At 53.4% G+C, this 18720-nt stretch overlaps 7 protein-coding genes across 7 annotated transcripts; 3 read left to right on the forward strand and 4 right to left on the reverse strand.

Moving 5' to 3' along the window:
- Window positions 1-1363: 1363 nt before the first annotated feature.
- ADA1 (putative zinc finger protein) lies at window positions 1364-4715 on the reverse strand (the record flags this gene model as incomplete). Its single annotated transcript, XM_051433611.1, has 4 exons — window positions 1364-1898; window positions 1953-3073; window positions 3119-4650; window positions 4706-4715. 4 exons carry the CDS (start codon window positions 4713-4715, stop codon window positions 1364-1366), a joined length of 3198 nt encoding a protein of 1065 aa, XP_051292129.1.
- A 585-nt stretch (window positions 4716-5300) lies between these two features.
- On the forward strand, window positions 5301-6531 carry J4E90_004046 (uncharacterized protein; the record flags this gene model as incomplete). Its single annotated transcript, XM_051433612.1, has 3 exons — window positions 5301-5368; window positions 5528-6022; window positions 6072-6531. 3 exons carry the CDS (start codon window positions 5301-5303, stop codon window positions 6529-6531), a joined length of 1023 nt encoding a protein of 340 aa, XP_051292130.1.
- Window positions 6532-7085: 554 nt separating this feature from the next.
- J4E90_004047 (uncharacterized protein) lies at window positions 7086-9079 on the forward strand (the record flags this gene model as incomplete). Its single annotated transcript, XM_051433613.1, has 2 exons — window positions 7086-7256; window positions 7322-9079. 2 exons carry the CDS (start codon window positions 7086-7088, stop codon window positions 9077-9079), a joined length of 1929 nt encoding a protein of 642 aa, XP_051292131.1.
- Window positions 9080-9700: 621 nt separating this feature from the next.
- On the reverse strand, window positions 9701-12175 carry J4E90_004048 (uncharacterized protein; the record flags this gene model as incomplete). The annotated part of the gene is made up of 3 exons (XM_051433614.1): window positions 9701-10116; window positions 10210-11842; window positions 11906-12175. The coding sequence occupies 3 exons, from the start codon at window positions 12173-12175 to the stop codon at window positions 9701-9703; spliced, it is 2319 nt and encodes a 772-aa protein (XP_051292132.1).
- A 599-nt stretch (window positions 12176-12774) lies between these two features.
- Window positions 12775-13974, reverse strand: J4E90_004049 (uncharacterized protein; the record flags this gene model as incomplete). The annotated part of the gene is made up of 4 exons (XM_051433615.1): window positions 12775-13380; window positions 13432-13789; window positions 13840-13865; window positions 13912-13974. 4 exons carry the CDS (start codon window positions 13972-13974, stop codon window positions 12775-12777), a joined length of 1053 nt encoding a protein of 350 aa, XP_051292133.1.
- Window positions 13975-14847: 873 nt separating this feature from the next.
- Window positions 14848-16636, reverse strand: PAB1_1 (Protein phosphatase PP2A regulatory subunit B; the record flags this gene model as incomplete). The annotated part of the gene is made up of 6 exons (XM_051433616.1): window positions 14848-14871; window positions 14920-15515; window positions 15565-16216; window positions 16270-16367; window positions 16444-16484; window positions 16593-16636. 6 exons carry the CDS (start codon window positions 16634-16636, stop codon window positions 14848-14850), a joined length of 1455 nt encoding a protein of 484 aa, XP_051292134.1.
- Window positions 16637-17363: 727 nt separating this feature from the next.
- Window positions 17364-18504, forward strand: RPL3 (60S ribosomal protein L3; the record flags this gene model as incomplete). The annotated part of the gene is made up of 3 exons (XM_051433617.1): window positions 17364-17474; window positions 17527-18200; window positions 18249-18504. The coding sequence occupies 3 exons, from the start codon at window positions 17364-17366 to the stop codon at window positions 18502-18504; spliced, it is 1041 nt and encodes a 346-aa protein (XP_051292135.1).
- Window positions 18505-18720: the final 216 nt, after the last annotated feature.

Here is an 18720-nt window from a genome sequence, read left to right on the forward strand (position 1 = left end):
AGACATGGCACACGCGCCAGAGACCGAGGCGGCGGAGTTGGCGGGCGGGATGCTCGTCGCTGCTGTCGACGATGTTTCACCCTGTCCTGCGCCGTCGCGCGTTAGCTGAGTCGCGCGACCCTTTGCTTGGCGACACGCTTCACGTGCGCCGGCCCACATGCTGTTGGCTGCCTGGGCCGGCTAGTCAGGTACGTCGCCGAGCATCGCGCGGCCGCCTTCCAAGGGCCGACATCATCCAAAGCGCCGTCCGGTCCGTCCTGAGCACCATCGCGACTAAACATCAGCGCTCCTTTCGGCCCATTCGCGTCCCCTGCTCTAGCGCGCCGTCCTCGATACCCTTTGTCCTGTTTTGCAAGCCGCTTTCTGTTCTGTGTTGACGCCGCCGCTGCACGTTCCAGCTCCTTCCGCCTTTGAGGCCGACAACAGCTTCTCCGCTTCACCCTCACCATCACCGCGAAGTCGCCGCCACTATGGTCTACATCACCTCTGACTTGTTCGGTCCCAATACACCGCACGAGCGCCAATACGACACCACCACCAGCTACTGGCACACCATGGCCCACGATCAACACGCCGCCGGCCTGGGCAAGAGAAAGAGAATGGCTGGCGACGACGGACCGCAACCGTATGCACCAATACTCCACCCAAAATAGAGCTCCAATTCTAACAACTCTGCAGCGTATCACGTCAACACCGCTCATCACCCAGTCGCGACTCCAACCGCCTCCATCTCCACAATACCCCGCCTTTCGAGAGCAACAACAACAACCTGCCATACGCCCTCTTCCCCTCAAAGCCACACGAATACACATCAGAACGTCGGCCGGTGAAGCAACTCAAACGCCTCAGTCCGAAAGCGTCTCTCGTCAAGTCAACATCACACCTAATGGACGTCGACTTGGACGCCCCATCACCCTGCCAATCCCAATCACACGCCGTTTCCGACCTGCGATCCTGTCACGCCTGCAACAAAGCGCCCAAGCGACGGAAAGATCTGGAAAATTACCTCGATTGCACGAGATGCGAAGGCCGGACCTGTTTCATCTGTGCGAGGCAATGTGTAGGCTGCAGCAAGGCGACATGTAAGAAGTGCATAGTAGAAGTCGGGGAAGAGGGGGACGCATGGTGTCTCGACTGCTATTCGCGGAACCTCAACTCGTGAGCACTAGAAGAGAAGGCAGTTTAGTTGTTTTGGTTCATTCTAGCAAAGCGGGCGTCCTTGTGTTACTAGCAGCTGCATCGAGCGAGACTCTATCGAGCATCATAATGAAGAGAAGATTCCATCATAAACCAGACCATGTGTCATTCGTGATTCTAGTCCCATTGTTAAACATACAAAGTATCCAATAACCAGTGACGTGTTCTAATCCTCATCGTCTGTATCCCGTTCCTCCACAACACTCTCCTGGTCACCCGTACGGAACCTCAAACGCGAACTTGTCATATCACCATCCTCGGCCTGACTAGTCCTAGTGCTCCGTCTCCTGCTCCTGCTGCTGACAATACCGGGGAACAGTCTAGGCTCCCCATCCAATGTAATAGTGCTTGTTGAGCGCGTCAGTCCCTGATCCGGCTCTTCAGGCTCTGTCGGCTGAGCGACAGAAATCGTGCTAGGGTTGACAGTCATGCTAGAGCTGGCACCGTCCTTCGTACCTGAAGGTGAAGCTGGTTGGCCTTGCATACTACCCATGTCGGTCGTCGAGGCAGATGGCTTGAGCCGAGCGACTTGGGCTGGAGGTAGCTTGGAGAACACTTGGTTTCCACCCGCGGATGCATGGGTAGGAGAAGTGGGATGCGTTCCTTGGAGTGACTTTGGCGTCTGTGGCACTTCCGACTGCAAGTTAGAGCTGGTGAGATCATGACTACCAGCTTGCGCAGCGCGCGTGTAGCGGTCGATCCTATACGGTGTTAGTACTGCCATACGAAGATGTGGATGTCTGTTCGAAACCTACATAGCTAATTCGCCCATGAGCGTCTCGTGGCGGAACGCCTCACGAATACTGGGCACGTTGGATCTCGCCATGTCGTTGCCTGCAACGCCAGGGAGATGGTAGTTGCTACCCAACCACTTCTGCTTGACGACATGCTCAAAACCGCTCTGCTCGACAGAATGTTTGGCCAGCTCACACATATCCACAGCACTCAGTTTGTAGATCTGCGCTGCGACTGAGTATTCCTCGATAAGGGGCTCCTTTGTGAAGGCAAATTGTAGAGGGTCGTCTGTCGATAGCGAGACGTTGAGACCACGTCTAAAGTAGCTCAGGAAAGGGTTGCGTTCGTACGCCAGGAATAGTGCATTGTTGCTGAGAGGCGACATAGCGACACCAATTTGTTCAAGGTAGAAGATGTACTGCAGAAGAGGTACCTTACGGAGCAAAAGACCGTGACTGATGCTGTGACAGCACAGTACTGCGGCAGCCAAATGATCGGTGTCACCAGCCTCTCCGCAGTGAGGACGTAGGAGGAAAGTGTTGAAGCCGCGCTGCTTTCTCCATACGTTGAGTGATGAGATGTTGGCAAAAAGGTAGTACATCCAGTAGCTGTACGGCGGATTCTGCTTCGTAGCCCATTCATTCGGGAATGGGAACTTCCTGTACACGCGTCGCTCAACTTTACTCTCATCGTCGACACTATCGAATCCAATGACCCTCTGCAGGAAAACGTGAAGCTTAGGATGGCTGGACGGATCTTTGGTGACCTCGAACAATGGTTGAAAAACGTTTACGATGACTTGCTGGAAGTTGTCCATGAGTCCGGTTGCCTTATAGACGTCGAACAGACGAGGTACTTGGATCAACCAGCGGACATTGGGCGAGAACAGCTTGTTGTCAATGACCCAAGCTGCCAGCTTATCCCACTCTTCAATGTCTCTACCATAGATGGAGATGCGCCATTCAACGAACTGGTACTTGCTCGCTTCAAGGTCAGAGATGACTTCCTTGGTAATTTCTGCTAGGTATCGGCCCTTGACAAAGTTGTCTGTCTTCAGAAAGATAGTTCGTAGGCGTGATTCACCGATCGGGTTATATTTCAAGTTGAACTTGTCGAATCGGTGGAACGAATCCGTGTGAGCCTAAAATATTAGCGTAGTATGGTAGTGCCATATGTCTGTACTCACATGCATATCTAAGGTATCAATACTTAGATCGTACGCTGTCAAATTAATCGACTCGAAGACCTCCCTTAGCGTGAGGTGTTTGCCATCACGGAACAGGACCACTTCATCTGGAGACTTCTTCATCTTGGACTTGATGAAGCGCAGCAAATGCTTCTGGTTCATACATGCTGAGTGATGAACGTGGGTGTCGACCTTTCGGACGTTGTAGAAATCTCTGTGCGGCACTTTCTTGGTATCGGCCGTCTCTTGGTATTCATTCAACAAGTAGTAAAGATTGAATTTGCCTTCAAGATATTGAAGCCGACGGAAAGCAAAGCTCTTGCTCGGTCCGTCGGAGGATATATCAAGGATGGAATCGAGATCGATGTAGAATTCGCGTAATGTAGGGATTGATACGATGGGCGTGTCCAGCTCAGCGGACTTGGCGGTCTCGTACACTTGGTAGACACCGCTGCTGTCCAGGCGGAACGACATCTCTCCGGGACCCGGTACGGGAAGACAGTCCTCCAGATGGAAGTCCTCGCCAATGTTTGTTCCCATCTTGCGAGGTGGCTTGGCCGGTTCATTCGGCTCAAGGATGCCGCTGTTCTGCAAGCTGCTGCCGCCTGCGTTGCGACGCTGTTTGGAAGAGTCGTTCCATACTGGTTCAGGAGGGGTGGGGTAGATGCGCCAAGCTGGATCATCTTTTGGATTATCGAAGTTGCGCTGCAAAGACAAGCGGATGTACTTGTGACGTAAATCTAGCACTTTCTGGATATTCGTATAGATGGAGCTAAGCTCAGTGGTGATACTGGACTCGTTCATTGCGAAGCCTCCTGCTCCTGTGCCAACACCAATGCCTGCGCCCGCACCGTGGATGCCTTCTTCAGCCAGAAGCGGTTTTTCTTCGTGAGGGAGACCAGGGTGTTGCGCGTGAGATCGGGCTTGTTGATCGGCTTGGAGAAAGGCGTCGCCTTCGTTGCCGGTACCTGCAGTGTTGGCTCCGTGTTGAGTCATGTGTCGGCGCGGATCCTGTGACTGCTCTGTGTGTGACAACCCGATGGGCAGGTTGGACCGATGCCCTTGATTCGCGAGCGTGACATTGCTCTTCCTAGAGCGAATGCTTTCTGCCTTGCCATGGAGGTCTACACCGTCTGTGCCGCCAAAGTTGACGGGGAATGTCTTTGCGCGCATGGCAGGGCTGTATGTCTCTCCCGCCTGTGAGCCTCCATACTGTGTCTCTAGCTGATGACGCTGGTAGAACTGTTTGGCTTCTGTGTGGCTCATCTGCTTCTCCGCAGTATAATCGTAGAAGGCGGTCCGTCGCTGCTTGTCGCGGGGCAGCATGCCATTGTCGTCCTCTTCCTCGTCGCTGGTACCAGCATTCTCCTGTGCGGTTGCAGTCGCACCGTTGTCTAGTCGTGTGCGCCCGCTACCGCCAGCTTCAGTTTCGGAGAAGTCATGGCTCAGCTCTTCCTCTTCCGACGAGGGTATCTGGTCGTCGTGGGCAGGACCAAAGTCGGGCGACGCGTCCGCATCAGCAGAAAAGGCTCCTATTCCTCAGATCAGTCTCCGCTTGTATTTGTATAGAGGAATGGATTGCGCTACCTTTCAGCATGGTGCTATGGAGAGATGGTAGTTGTGGTTGCTAGAGCGAACACAAACTTTAAGACGAGTCTCACCAGGAACGCGCCTCGGAGGCGGCCGGCCTGTCGCCTGACCCCGTGCCATTTTGTGAATTATGGATTCGATGACTCTATGGCATACTTATCCTGGATACCCTTCCAGCAGGAGTACGTAACCATAGCGAGCAAGATTTCGAGGCTACAAGCAATCATGTTTCATTCGGGCAAGTTACCAGGCTAGCCCCTCCATCCTCGGCTTGTGATGTTATCGGCAGGGTCAAGGGACCTTTTCCGAGAGTCATTCGGACCACCAAAGACATTCACTTGCATGTGAGGCGCGCTGTATGCACTCTGATGTTCCAATCCGTTTGTCAAAATATTCTCATGAACTGAAGTGGGCGAATAGTCGAAATCATTCCCTCACAGGGCACAGGATTGCCCCTCATGAATACCCCACAAAGTCACCAATCAACCTGGCCTAGGATTGATATCTTGGCGAAGGATGTCCGACGTTGAATGCAACGACCTGTACTATGCGGGAGAGGAATCGGCAAATAGTTACATTCTTACTGTCCAGAATGTGCAATACGTCACCAAGAAGTGCAATACATGTCGAGAGCGTCCAGGGCTTGAGAACGCCGCTCACGTGCTAGGAGCTTAGCGCGGATCAATGATCCATGCCCAAAAATTTACGGTATTCCGACTTTTAGCAACGCATCCACATTTGCCAACTTCACCCATACCGCCACAATGTAAGAATCGCCTCGTCTGCAATTGGAATCGTGATACTGATATGCCAATGCAGGTTTCTCCTCCGCCGCACTGCCGTTCGCGCCATCACCGCGTCGCCTTCCAAGGCGTTCCTTGCGAAGCCGCGATCCATCAACACCATAACCCCCTCGGCTTTCCGTCTGAGGCAACAGCAATGGTCAATCTCGTCCTTCCAGCGACGATTCGCTAGCGACGATGCCACCAAGGGGGACGAGAACTTTGCGCAGACAGCGGCTGAGGCACCTGTCGAAGAGAACCTGACGCCGGCGCAGCAGGAGGTGCAGGCCGAGCCTACCGACGCCTCTGCTACTGTTGGCGTGGATGCATTGGAGGCTGCCGCTGAGACCGCAGACAATGCTCAGAGGTCATCAAAGCCCAGGACCCCAAGGAACACCACGCCGAACAACATGCTGTACATTGGCAACCTGTACTACGAGGTTTCCGCAGAGCAGCTGAAGCGTGTCTTCTCCAAGTTCGGTGAGCTTGAGAGCACCAAGATTGTCTACGACAACCGGGGTTTGAGCAGAGGGTATGTTAGATGGCCCAGTCTCGGAAAACAAACACTAACCTTCGTGCAGTTTCGGATACGTCGAATTCAAGAATGTCGCAGACGCCCAAGCTGCCATTGACAACCTCGACATGCAGGTCTTCGAAGGCCGCAACCTCGTTGTCCAATTCCACGCGCCTAAGCCCAACTCCAGGACCCGCAGCGGCACCTCTGGCAACTTTGAGCAAAACCCTCCCTCCAAGACCCTCTTCATCGGCAACATGTCGTTCGAGATGTCTGACAAGGACCTCAACGACCTCTTCCGTGACATTCGCAACGTCATGGATGTCCGTGTCGCCATTGACAGGAGGACTGGTCAGCCCAGAGGCTTTGCTCACGCAGACTTCATCGATGTCGCTAGCGCCACCAAGGCCAGGGAAGTCCTGAAGGAGAAGACCATCTACGGCAGGCAACTCCGCGTCGACTTCAGCAAGTCTGGCACACAAAACCAGCGCGACAACAAGCGCTCGGATTCTACCCAGGAGGATTAAGCGATGATGATGAAAGGAGGCCAGGGACTGTGATTACATGCAACGGGACGGCCGCCCCACGCTTCTACAACGAATGATGTATGGAGGAAATGGTCGACGTATCTGTACGACTGCATGACTGGGACGTGTGTCCAGTTGGCTGCATGCTGTGTTGATAGATGGGTCTTGTGTATCATAGTGGAAGAGCGTCCGGCGTTGTTATATTCCCCTCTTCTTTTGTTCAAGGTATTGGGTCTAGGTCTAGAATAGCAAATCGATCTAATGGAACTCTTGCAATGTACAAAACTCATCAGTATCGTAGTGCGTGCTGTACGTCAAAGTTTAGTGATGTGCTGCCGCCGAGCTCTACTGAACAAGCTCGGATTCACTCGCTCTGTGTGGCGGTTATTTGCGACCTCGGCCGCCCCGCGTAGCTTCTCCACATGCTGATCAATTAGACCGGCCGACGCGCATCTGGCACCCGCTCGCCGCCCGACCTGTACATACACCTCCTCCTCGCTGTCAACCGCGTCATACTCGCTGCTTCACCCTTACTTAATCTTTTACCTTTCGTCATGTCTTTTCTTGGCGGCGCAGAATGCTCGACGGGCGCAAACCCGCTCAGCCAGTTCACCAAACATGTGCAGGATGACAAGTCGCTACAGAGAGACCGCCTGGTCGGGCGGGGGCCCGGAGGAATGCAGGAGGGCATGCGAAGCCAGCAGATGGGCGGCCCTTCAGATGGCGTAAGTCGGGAACAGGAGTACGAGGGCGAACAAATAGGAATCATGGCTAACTGTGCGATTCATAGATGATGAACGAGTTCATGAACCAGAATGTACAACTCCCACAAGGGCCCGGTCCCGCGTCTCCATTCGCCATGGAGCAAATGCGACGCGAGTTGGAACGGACACAGCACAGCGGATCACCAGCGTGGGCAGCAGAGTTCGATCCAGGCATGCAGGCGCCACAGATGGGAGGGCCAGCCATGCAAGAAAGACCAGCCGGATTCAACCCTGCCGAATTCGCAAAGTTCCAGCAGATGAACCCGAACGCGCGGACAGCGAGCCCGACTACCGCTTCTCAGCCTTCGATGACGGGATACCAGCGGCCCATGTACGGAATGGGCATGGGCATGGGCGGCATGGGAATGGGAATGGGCGGTATGGGCATGCAGCAGCCATACGCACCACAAAACTTCCAGCAGCCCATGCAGAACTCTGGCAAAGGCAAGGAGCGCATGGTAGAACTCGACGATCAGGATTGGGAGGCCCAGTTCGCACAACTCGAACAGACAGACCAGCAGGACCTGAGCGCTCTTGACGCCGAGGCAAACAAGGCCATGGAGGCAGAGCTGAACGAAATGGACAGGTCAGTAGAGAAAGATGCCGTTGATTTCGACGATTTCGAGTCCATTTGGAAGGGTATCCAAGCTGAGACTGAATACGCTAGGCAACTTGCCAACGAGGAGAACTTCGTCGAAGGACACATGGGCGACATGGATCAATGGGAAGGCTTCGATGGGCTCAACACACACTCGGTCCGCGATCCAGCCATGGGCGACTACCTATTCGAACAAGAGAATCTCTTCAAGAACGTCACGAATCCGTTTGAAGAAGGTGTCAAGATAATGGAAGATGGTGGAAACCTCTCACTGGCGGCCCTAGCATTTGAGGCAGCTGTTCAGAAAGACCCGAATCACATTGCAGCTTGGGTAAGGTTGGGAGAGTCGCAAGCGCAGAACGAGAAGGAAACACCAGCTATAAGAGCGTTGGAACATGCCCTGAAGCAGGACCCGTCGAATCTGGAGGCGCTCATGGGTCTGGCTGTATCATACACCAACGAAGGCTATGAGAGCACCGCATACCGGACACTGGAACGCTGGCTGGCCACCAAATACCCATCACTGATCAAAGAGCCACTCTCTTCAGACGCCGAGATGGGCTTCACAGACCGCCACGTACTCCACGAGAAAGTCACCAACCTCTTCATCCAAGCAGCACAACTCTCACCAACGGGCGAGCAAATGGATCCCGACGTACAAGTAGGCCTAGGTGTACTCTTCTACGGCGTAGAAGAATACGACAAAGCCGTCGACTGTTTCGGCGCCGCCCTCGCATCGACCGAATCCGGCGTCTCAAACTCCTCATCACAAGTCCACCTCCTCTGGAACCGTCTCGGCGCCACCCTCGCAAACTCCGGCCGCAGCGAAGAAGCCATCGACGCTTACTCGCGCGCCCTCGCTCTCCGTCCAAACTTTGTCCGCGCACGCTACAACCTCGGCGTGTCGTGTATCAACATCGGCTGCTACACAGAAGCCGCACAGCACTTGCTCGGTGCGCTAGCCATGCACAAGGTCGTCGAGCGCGAAGGCAAGGAGAAGGCTAGAGAAGTCGTTGGCGAGGGTGTTTCGGACAGCCAACTAGACAACATGATCCACCAGAACCAAAGCACAAACTTGTACGATACCTTACGGAGAGTGTTTGGCCAGATGGGCCGTAGGGATCTCTCCGATATCGTGGGTCCCAGTATGGATGTTGAGCGTTTTCGAGGCGAGTTTGAGTTTTGAGCAACGGGAGGATAGTGGAGTTGGTATCACGGAGAAAGTGGAAGTTGAACGTCATGATGATGAGAGTTACGATGATTGGCTTTTGCAGCGGAAAGTCAAGACGCCGCGCAAAGATGAATGGGACGAAGGTGAATTGGGCGATAGCTGTTGCTTTGGCACACGCACCGTGGAGATGGGCATGGATTGCGTCTGGAAACTGCATGGAGGCATTTAGATCATGGGGAATGCATAGCCAATCGCTACGATGTAGATATCATGTTGTCTTCCACTAGCTCGCATGAGCACAACGATATATCCCTAGTTGCATGCTATCATCTTTTGCCTACGCTCTTAAAGAGTACGAGTGATGCACAGCAAAGGTGATGTCATGGATCTGTGAACTCATAAATTGATGGTCGAACCATGAACTGTTCACCACCGTATTTATATCTATTACATAGGAAATATTTGCGTGCTCAAAGGCGTGACCTCTACTCGGCCTCGTCAAAAGAGAACACACTAAAATATATAGAAGACCCTAATCCACACAATCAGCACTCCGCGCTGTGCATTTTACCCTAGTTAATCCAATAGAAGACACCCCAACCCCAATTCGAAGCGAATCCTTCACTCATGCTCCATCTATTTGGCAAAGTGAAGGTCGTATCCGAGCCACTTCCTCGACTGAACTTGGGGAACAGTAAGGCCAGGGCTACCATACGTGAGCGGTGCGAAGAAGAGGAAGCACCAGAAGGCAGCGGCGAGGATGACACCCATAGCGATCCAGCTGCCCATCAGGCTAGAAGAGGCAACACGCTCGCGAACAGGCTTCGAGTGAGTGCGGCGGTGGCCCTTGACGGCGGCGGGCGTTTCAGGATCCTGAGGTTCAATGCAGAACACGAATTCCACCAGAGCACCAGTGACTAGACAAGACGCAAGATGCGCGGGAAGGTAGTGATGCAAGAAGAGCTGACGACCCATGATGTAGAAGGGGATGTAATGGGCAGCCCAGGTGAGGAAGAAGAATCCAGTGGAGTTGTAAAGACGGGAGCGAGTGCCTGCAGACATGAATGTTAGAACCTCCCCTTCAAATACAAATGCCAATACAGAAGCGAATAACCTGGGTTTTGTGTACGAGAGAGGTAACTTACGCTCATCGAGGGCATCCATGCCACGGCGGAGAGCCAGCTGGTCGGCACCAATGATACCGGCAAACACAGCAAGAAGCGAGGAAGCAAGCCACCATCCAATGGGGTTACCCAGGAAGTAGATCTGCTGGCGAGTGTCGTTGTGAGTCCAGAAAGACACACCGCGAAGGAGGAAAGGCCAGGAGATGGGCTGGGATGCATAAGGATGCGAGCTGGTCAAGGCATTGTTGTGGTAGAACATGGCGCGCTGCAGCTCAACCCACTTCCTGAGGAAGCCCAAGTGCTTGACCTGTTTCGGTTCCTTCTTGTTGCGCTCATCTTCAACAGGAAGCGAAGGAATGTCATCGACATACCAGACATTGCTGGACTGCTGGACTGCCTTGTTACCGTTGATTTCAGCCTGCTTGTAGGCCCAATCTGGCAGAGGCTTGGTGTGGGTCCACATGGCGACCTTGGTTGGCACGTGAACAAGCTTGAAGTGAGTAGACATGGTCTTGAAATCGCCCTTGCCCTTGTCGACCTTGAGCTCAAAGAGAGTGTCGTTGTAGCGTGCACCGGTTGCTTCGTCCTTGCTCACAGTGGTGAACTCCTGGTTGGTGGGATAGTAAGGAGAAGCAACATCGTGTGTGAGAAGAACGGTGTCCGTGATCAAATGGCGAAGACGAATGACATCGCCGACCTTAACGCGTTGACCGATCTCACTGTCTAGGGGTTTTGAAGGAAGGACCTGCCAGTGGTTGTTGGTGTCGTTGTGGGGGTATCCAGTAACCTGCTGTCCCTGGGAAGAAACACGTCCATCATCGTAACGCAGAGGGTAGCGGTCAGGGTGGCTGTGAAGGTAGACTTTGGTCTCCTTGTGACGGATGGTGATGGAATCATAGTAGTTAATACCGACGGATTGAAGGCTCATGACATTGTCGCTCAGAGTCTCCTGGAACTCTGGGGTCATGAAGTCGTCACCAGGGCCGGACCGTGTGAGGATGGAGAAGTGGACCTGGAACCAGAAAAGGTAGAGAAAGAATGGAACGATGACCAAGCCGACAGCGCGAGCAGCAAAGTGCTTGCCAAATTCGGCCAAAGTCAAGGCACCCTGTCGTCGGTTGACGTCCATCAAGTCCCAGAGGTCAATCATGACCGGTACACCAATGGAGAAGAAGGTGAAGACACCGACGTACTTGATGGAGATAACGCAGCTCAGACTGATACCAGTCAGAAGGAGCCACTTCCACCATTTCCGCCCGAAAGCATTGTGACGCTCCTTGTAGAAGCGGATGTAGGATAGCACGGAGAGCGCCATGAAGAAGATAAGCGAAGCATCGAGAAGGATCAGGCGCGTCTGGCCAATGTGGGCGTTGTCAAAGAGCATAAGACCGGCTGCCGTGATGCAGGCGGGTAGCGAGTAGCCAGACTCCCACATGATCATGAAAACGATGGGAACGGTAAGAGCACCGAGCGAGGCGGGCATGGCGCGGTATGCGACATACGGGACCTTGTTCGTAATGTAGGAATCGCCGATGTTCTCGAACAGGAAGTCGCCCTTGTATCCGACGAGCCAGCCAGCGAAGGCAAAGAGGAGCTTTCCGAGGGGAGGATGGACATCGAAGAAGTAGGTTCGTTGCAGGTAGTAGGAAGCGAACTATGTGCGATTAGCGATCTGGACGTGCATCGTGTCTCTTTCTGTCTTCCATGATATACACACCTTTCCAAAGTGCACCTCATCGAAAACAACCTGATCAGGATGTCTGATGCCCCAGAACCGCGTAACGAATGCCAGAACGGTCATTACAGCGATAGCGAGCTTGTAGTCCCATTCTCCGCCCTGCTGGACCGGCTTGTATGGCTTGGCCTTCTCGACGACATTGGCGACTTTCTCCTGGACTTTCTCGGCGAGGGCTTCCGGGTTCGGTGAGGTTCCTCGCTTCTTGTCCTTGCCTGCGCGCTGGCGGACGCTACCAGCTGGTGAAGACATGGTGGGCTATAGCTCGATGAAGCTACCTGTAGACTCTGATGTTAGCTTCCAATGCCGCGACGCGTTGAGGGCTGCGAGAATGCGCCTACCTCCCATAAACAAAGAAACGAATTTGATGGAATTGGAAAGAGAGTTGGAGTTCCGCTCTGAGAACACGACACCTAATCGCGAGTTCAGGGTCCGGAGGAGCCAATCCCTAATGGGCTCTCTCGCTTGCACTTGGCCCCTGCATTAGCGGTCATTGGTCCACCATCATCGCAGCCCCCCAGCGAGGGGTAACAGAAGTCTGGTCAAGTATATTCGTCTATGTGCTCTTGGCATTGGCATCTCCATGATCTTCGCATGCTCTACATGTTCCCGAGATACCACCGGAGCCTATCTCCTTGCAACCTTGCAACCCTGCCAGCAAGCAGTACAAAGTCATATGCGCACCTCTGACAAGGAAGAAACTGAGCGGGTCTAAAGACTACATTACGATCATCGAGGCGAATTAGGAGATCTAGCGTTTATGTAGGCTCTAGGGTGTTCAGTTCGCCCCCTCATTGAGGTGTTCGCCTCGAGGCGTCCTAGAAAGCGGATCGAGTGGTAACACTCTGGAATCATTGGCCCTTCTTTCCCTTTTCGGCTTCCAACTTCTTCTGCTGCGGGATGCGATATGATGTTTCCCACCCATACAGAGCGCCCGCACCAAACACCATGGCAGCGCCGACTTTCATCAATCCAGTCATCTGGTTTCCGAATATCCAGATACTGAGCAAGAAGCTTACCAGCTTTCTGATGTTCAGCACGATCGTAACAGTAACGGCGGAAGTGTTGGCGCTGAGCATATTGACGCCGGTGATGCAGAGTAGTTGTGTAAGGGCATTGGCAGTAAGATAGATAACATGCTGTGATGTCGAGGCCAAGATACTGTTGACGATTGGCGGGAGATTTTCTGCGATTTTCGGTGGGACCTCGAATGATTGCGAGGCCTGCAGGCGCTTGAATTGTTGCGTCAAGACCGGTGCAAATCCTGCAAAGAACGGGATAGACAGCAAGTGGGAGTAAAAGAGGTTGGCCTGCCAGTCCTTGCCATGTTCACTATAGACGTCCTCGACATAGGCGCCCATCCATGCGGAGAGTAGTTGTGCGATGAGCAGGATAAGAAGACCAGCTTGTAGAGAGGAATTCGACTCATCGGAGCTCGAAGCATCCATGTTCTTGCCCTAGTTCCGTGGTCAGCGTCTATAGATAAGTCGTTGATCGCTCTACTGTACCTTTGACTGTGCATCTGCCCATGCTGACACCATGACACCTAGCGTCAGGATCGCAACGGAGAAGACCTGGAGAGGTGTGTATCTCTTGCCACGGAACCAGCCAGCCGCCATAGTAGTCACACTACCAAAGCTTCTGAGGATGATGTGAACAGGGACTGAGATGTTGAATGCGAAAGCCCAGTTGTTCAGCATGTTGACCGTGAAGAACAACGCAGCGCTGACACACCATTTGCGAAATGGCACGGGCGAACTCCGCATGAAGTAACGACCGTTTGGATCGAACTGGTAGTGCAATGTCGAGAGACATGTAAACACGAATTGGAAGAGCGTAATGAGTAGGCCACTGTCAGGCTCTTGCCTGGGCTGTGTCAGATCTCGTGCTGTTACTAGGGACTACACGTTGTTTACTTTACTATTGCTTCCAGACAATACACCTTTCAGACTTTAGTAATGGCATCATAACAGTTGTGGATTTCTTACATTTGCGCAACACCCTCCGAAGATGAGCGAAAAGCTGCTGATAACGGGCGCAAGAGCGGCCATGATAGCAGTCGCGTGGCGTGAGGAGTGGCACAGATTACCTAGGCAATTGTTCGGGAATTCGGCCGTGTACACTTTTCGAAGCGAAAGTTGGTGGAGCTGTTGCTTGTCAGAAAGGTGACGTAGGTGAGCGTTAGATGACAGTAAGTTGGCAAGTGCAGAATCGCATAGCGCATTCCGCGAAAACCATCTTCCATCGCACAGGTAACATACAGAAAACGCTCAAGTGAGTACGATTGTACATAAACCTTTATGTATTAATCATGGCTTGTAGTATGGTGAACGTTGAGAGAAATCTAGAGAAATGAAACGCAACGTGGAAGTCTGGGATGTCATGAGCCTCACGGCGGGCGCTAACGGGATCAACCTAGGTACTGCCGAATCAAGCAAACTTCTAGAACAGAGCCTCGTTAGGTATCTTTGCGTACAATTTACGAAAGATGTTAACAATTTTGAGCATATGGGTGCTTCACGTCCATCACGACAATGCAAAGCACATACAAAGTTGTCATGTGCTTGTCGCAGTCTTTTAGCATCTGCGATATGTCCTGCGCTGTTTCACGCAGAGGTGGGACCAAGACTTGTTGATGAGAGTTTCTTTTGTTCTTTCTCTGCACCACTCAGAGTCATTATAGTGGTGTTGCAATCTACACTGCTCTGCGGCTACCCGATCGTTAAACCACATTGCGTCGTTCCTCATCTGCATTCCCACGCCGATTCGCCAAGAATGCTCCTGTTCTATCATCCTAGCGCCGCCTGGCAGGCTGCTGCCAACATTGAAAGGAAGATGGAAGAGTAAAGATGACCAGAAACCCAACAAGCTGATGCTCCTGTTTACATGTATCCTGTGGCGATGTTCGCGAACCAAGACTACCCCTACAATGCGGAGAAGACGAAAAGCTGTAGGATGTTAGATTTTGGTCATGTGAAGAGAACAAGCCTGCTTACGTTGTTTGTTGCTGCTATAGCGATGCTGTCTTCGAATGGATGCCAGCTCATGTGTAGGATCTTCTTGTTGAAGTCGATCTGATCTGCGTCCGTCTCCTTCCTCATGCGTTGGCCCTGTCCAACTGCACCAGCAGCAGGGCTGCCGGCCCTCGAGCCACCTTTCTTACTTGTGTTGCTGCCTGTCGGGCTTGTCGACGAGTTCATGGGTGTTGGGATTCCAACCTTCTTCGCCTTGAATGCAGACTTGTCGGCCTGCAAAACTACCTCGGTGTCTTTGTCGTTATCGGATGGGTATATCATGAAGTTGTTGTTGTAGCTACCAGTCATGACATTCTTCGCATCCCCAGAGAAAACAACCTCGAACTTGTCGAAAATGCTGTCGTTTTCGTAGGTGTCGCAGAGCCTCGGTCGGAGATGTTCATGGATTGGGATGGTCTTGACCGGAGTCTTTTCCATGTTTACGTCCCAGATCTTGACAGTCAGGTAGTCGCGTGACAGAATGTATCTTCCGTCGTGTGAAAACCGGACGTCGGAGATGGATGAGATGATCTCAGAGAAGAACGATCGCGAAGATGGATCTTCTTCTTGCTCAAATTCTGTAGAGCGAGGTTAGTATTAGCTGAGGCGGAAAGACGGACGGCTTACGCTTTGCATGCTGGTCGCATAGAGCACTCTCGCGCATGTCGGCCAGCTTGATGGTGCCCTTAGAGCTTGCGTACATGAACCAGTTGCAGCTGATAGGGTGGAACTCGGCAGCGGTGATGACCTCCGTCAGCTCCTCCATGTTGGCGGGCTTGATGTCGACGATGTTGAAGCTCTGGTCCTGGATGTTCAGGTTCCAGAGGTTGATTCGCAGATCATCGCTACTAATGAACGTCTCGCCATCGCTGTTGACTGATATGCTGTTGATGTGGTAGGCGTGTGCGTTGGCATACGTCTTTCGCGGTACTGCGGCGACAACTGTGTCGTGATGTGTGAGCCGTGGGAGCTTCAGATCGGTGGCGCTGCGGAACTGTGCATTCGGGTTCCTGACGGGACCACCTCCACCAGCAACCCCACCTCCAGGTGTCAACTCGTGTGACAGGTTGTTCTCCGCCACCACTTTCAGCGACTTTTCAAATACCTTCCATAGCTTGATTGTCTTGTCGTTTGTGGAAAGCAGATAGTGTGAAGCGTTTTGCCGGCGGCACCACTTGATCTTGTTGATCTTCTCTTCGATCTCGAGAGATTTCAGGTAATCGAATTCAGGCTCGTGCGATTGGAACTCGGTGTGGAACTTGTATTCGCAGGTTTTTTTCTGCATCTTGTCAGTCTTGAACCAGCGCGAGGTCATAGTAGAGAAGGGCATACCGTCTCGTTCCTCTCGAACAAAACCACACGACCGCCCTTGTCACCGGTTGCAAGGTAGTTGCCCGTCTGGTCGAACTCGACGGTTGAGATGATGTCGGCTGCGCTCGCTGTCAGCAATTGCATGCAGGTATTAATGAATGTACAGAGAGCGCAACGGTAAGAAACGGTACGTACCTTCGGTTATGTCTTCAACATCGCCTTTGTCGCCGAAGCACCTGCTCCAGTCAGTGGCGTTTCCAGTGCGATTTGAGCTAGTGGCGAGCACAGCAGCAACCGAGCTGAGCTGAGGGGCCTAAAGGAGATGTGTAGCATGCGGTACGTACTGGGTGAATTTCCACGTCGTGGGATTGCCTTCGGCTTCTACCATGATTCTGGACAAGGATTGCGGGACACCAGCGGCGTGCGGTCAAGGGTAGCGAGTGCTCTGTCGTGTTCGTACGCAATGTACTATGGGTGTTCAGTGTGCGAGCTGTTGAGCTTGTCGTGGGGCCCGGGTGAGGTAGCGCCGCCAAGGTCGAGGGTGGTGGGTGAGTGAGTGCTGGGAATGATGTAGTGGGAGCGGTGTCTGCTGGCCGTGGCCGATGGCGGGGTTGGCGGTTGGGCGGGCTGATCGTTGAAGCTCCGGCGGAATCGAGTCGGCGGCGGAATGACGAGGGCGGGCGACGACGTAGGGGGCAACAGCGCACGTTACAGAGATCAAGTGTGTTGTTGCTACCTTCACTGCCTCTAACGTGGGGCAACTGCGATCCGTGGACGTGTCTTGGCAAGCAAGGTCGGAAGGCGCGCTAACTTGTACTAGCGCCGTCCGCTCGCACTTTCCTCCGTCAACCTCAATATTCAAGAGGACTTTTCCTTGACGACTCCTCCAACTCCTCCAACTAACCACAGGAATCGAACCATGTCACACAGGAAGTTCGAAGCCCCCCGCCACGGGTCTCTGGCATTCTTGCCACGAAAGCGCGCCGCCCGTCACCGGGGTAAGGTGAAGAGGTAAATTCCCATGTCACCACCGCCCACTGTCGGACAGCCTGCTCACTGCAATTGCCAGCTTCCCTAAGGATGACCCCAAGAAGCCCGTCCACCTGACGGCCGCCATGGGCTACAAGGCCGGTATGACCACAATCGTCCGCGATCTCGACCGACCAGGTGCCAAGCTGCACAAGAAGGAGATTGTCGAGGCCTGCACCGTCATCGAGACTCCTCCCGTACGCACAGCCAATTCCGAGCAATTTTGGCGCACTACTAACACGGCCGCAGATGATCGCTGTCGGTCTTGTCGGCTACATCGAGACTCCCCGTGGTCTCCGCTCGCTCACCACCGTCTGGGCTGAGCACTTGAGCGACGAGGTCAAGCGCCGCTTCTACCGCAACTGGTACAAGAGCAAGAAGAAGGCCTTCACCAAGTACGCCAAGAAGCACTCCGAGGAGAACGGCCAGTCTATCACCAAGGAGCTCGAGCGCATGAAGAAGTACTGCACCGTCATCCGCGTTCTCGCCCACACCCAGATCCACAAGACCCCGCTCAAGCAGAAGAAGGCCCATCTCATGGAGATCCAGGTCAACGGTGGCAGCATCGCCGACAAGGTCTCGTACGCCCACGGTCTGTTCGAGAAGCCCATCGAGATCGGCTCCATCTTCGAGGACAACGAGATGATCGACGTTATCGCCGTCACCAAGGGTCACGGATACAACGGTGTCACCTCCCGATGGGGCACCAAGAAGCTCCCGCGTAAGACACACAAGGGTCTCCGTAAGGTCGCCTGTATCGGTGCCTGGCACCCGGCCCACGTCCAATGGACTGTTGCCCGTGCTGGTCAGATGGGTTACCACCACCGTACCTCTGTCAACCACAAGATCTACCGTCTCGGCAAGGGCGAGGATGAGGGTAACGCCTCCACCGAGTTCGACGTCTCCAAGAAGCGCATCACACCGTAAGTCATATGTCACACTGGCCGGTAATCACTACTAACACAAATCAGAATGGGTGGCTTCGTCCGCTACGGTGAGGTTAAGAACGACTTCCTCCTCCTCAAGGGTAACTGCCCTGGTGTCAAGAAGCGCGTCATGACCCTGCGCAAGTCCATGTTCACCCACACCAGCAGGAGGGCGCTGGAGAAGGTCGAGCTCAAGTGGATCGACACCTCTTCCAAGTTCGGTCACGGTGCTTACCAGACACCGGCGGAGAAGAGGCAATATGAGGGTGTCCTCAAGAAGGACCTCCAGACTTCGTCCTAGAAGTCTCGAGATGGTGCTACGGAGTGCATGCTTTCTTCTCACGGGCTTGGGCGCAGAGGATAGGTTTACTATATGGATGCCAGTCATGAGCGATTGAACAAAAATTCAACGATTCCCCAATTCAAATATGTGTTATCAATGTGTGATGCGTGAAAACCGTCTCTCCCAGTGGCGCTCGCTGGTCAACCTAGGAAAAACCTAAACAGGTCCGCAGTC

This window comes from Alternaria incomplexa (genome assembly GCF_024043165.1).
Source record: "Alternaria incomplexa strain BMP 0042 chromosome Unknown scaffold_5, whole genome shotgun sequence".
Classification (NCBI taxonomy): Eukaryota; Fungi; Ascomycota; class Dothideomycetes; order Pleosporales; family Pleosporaceae; genus Alternaria; species Alternaria incomplexa.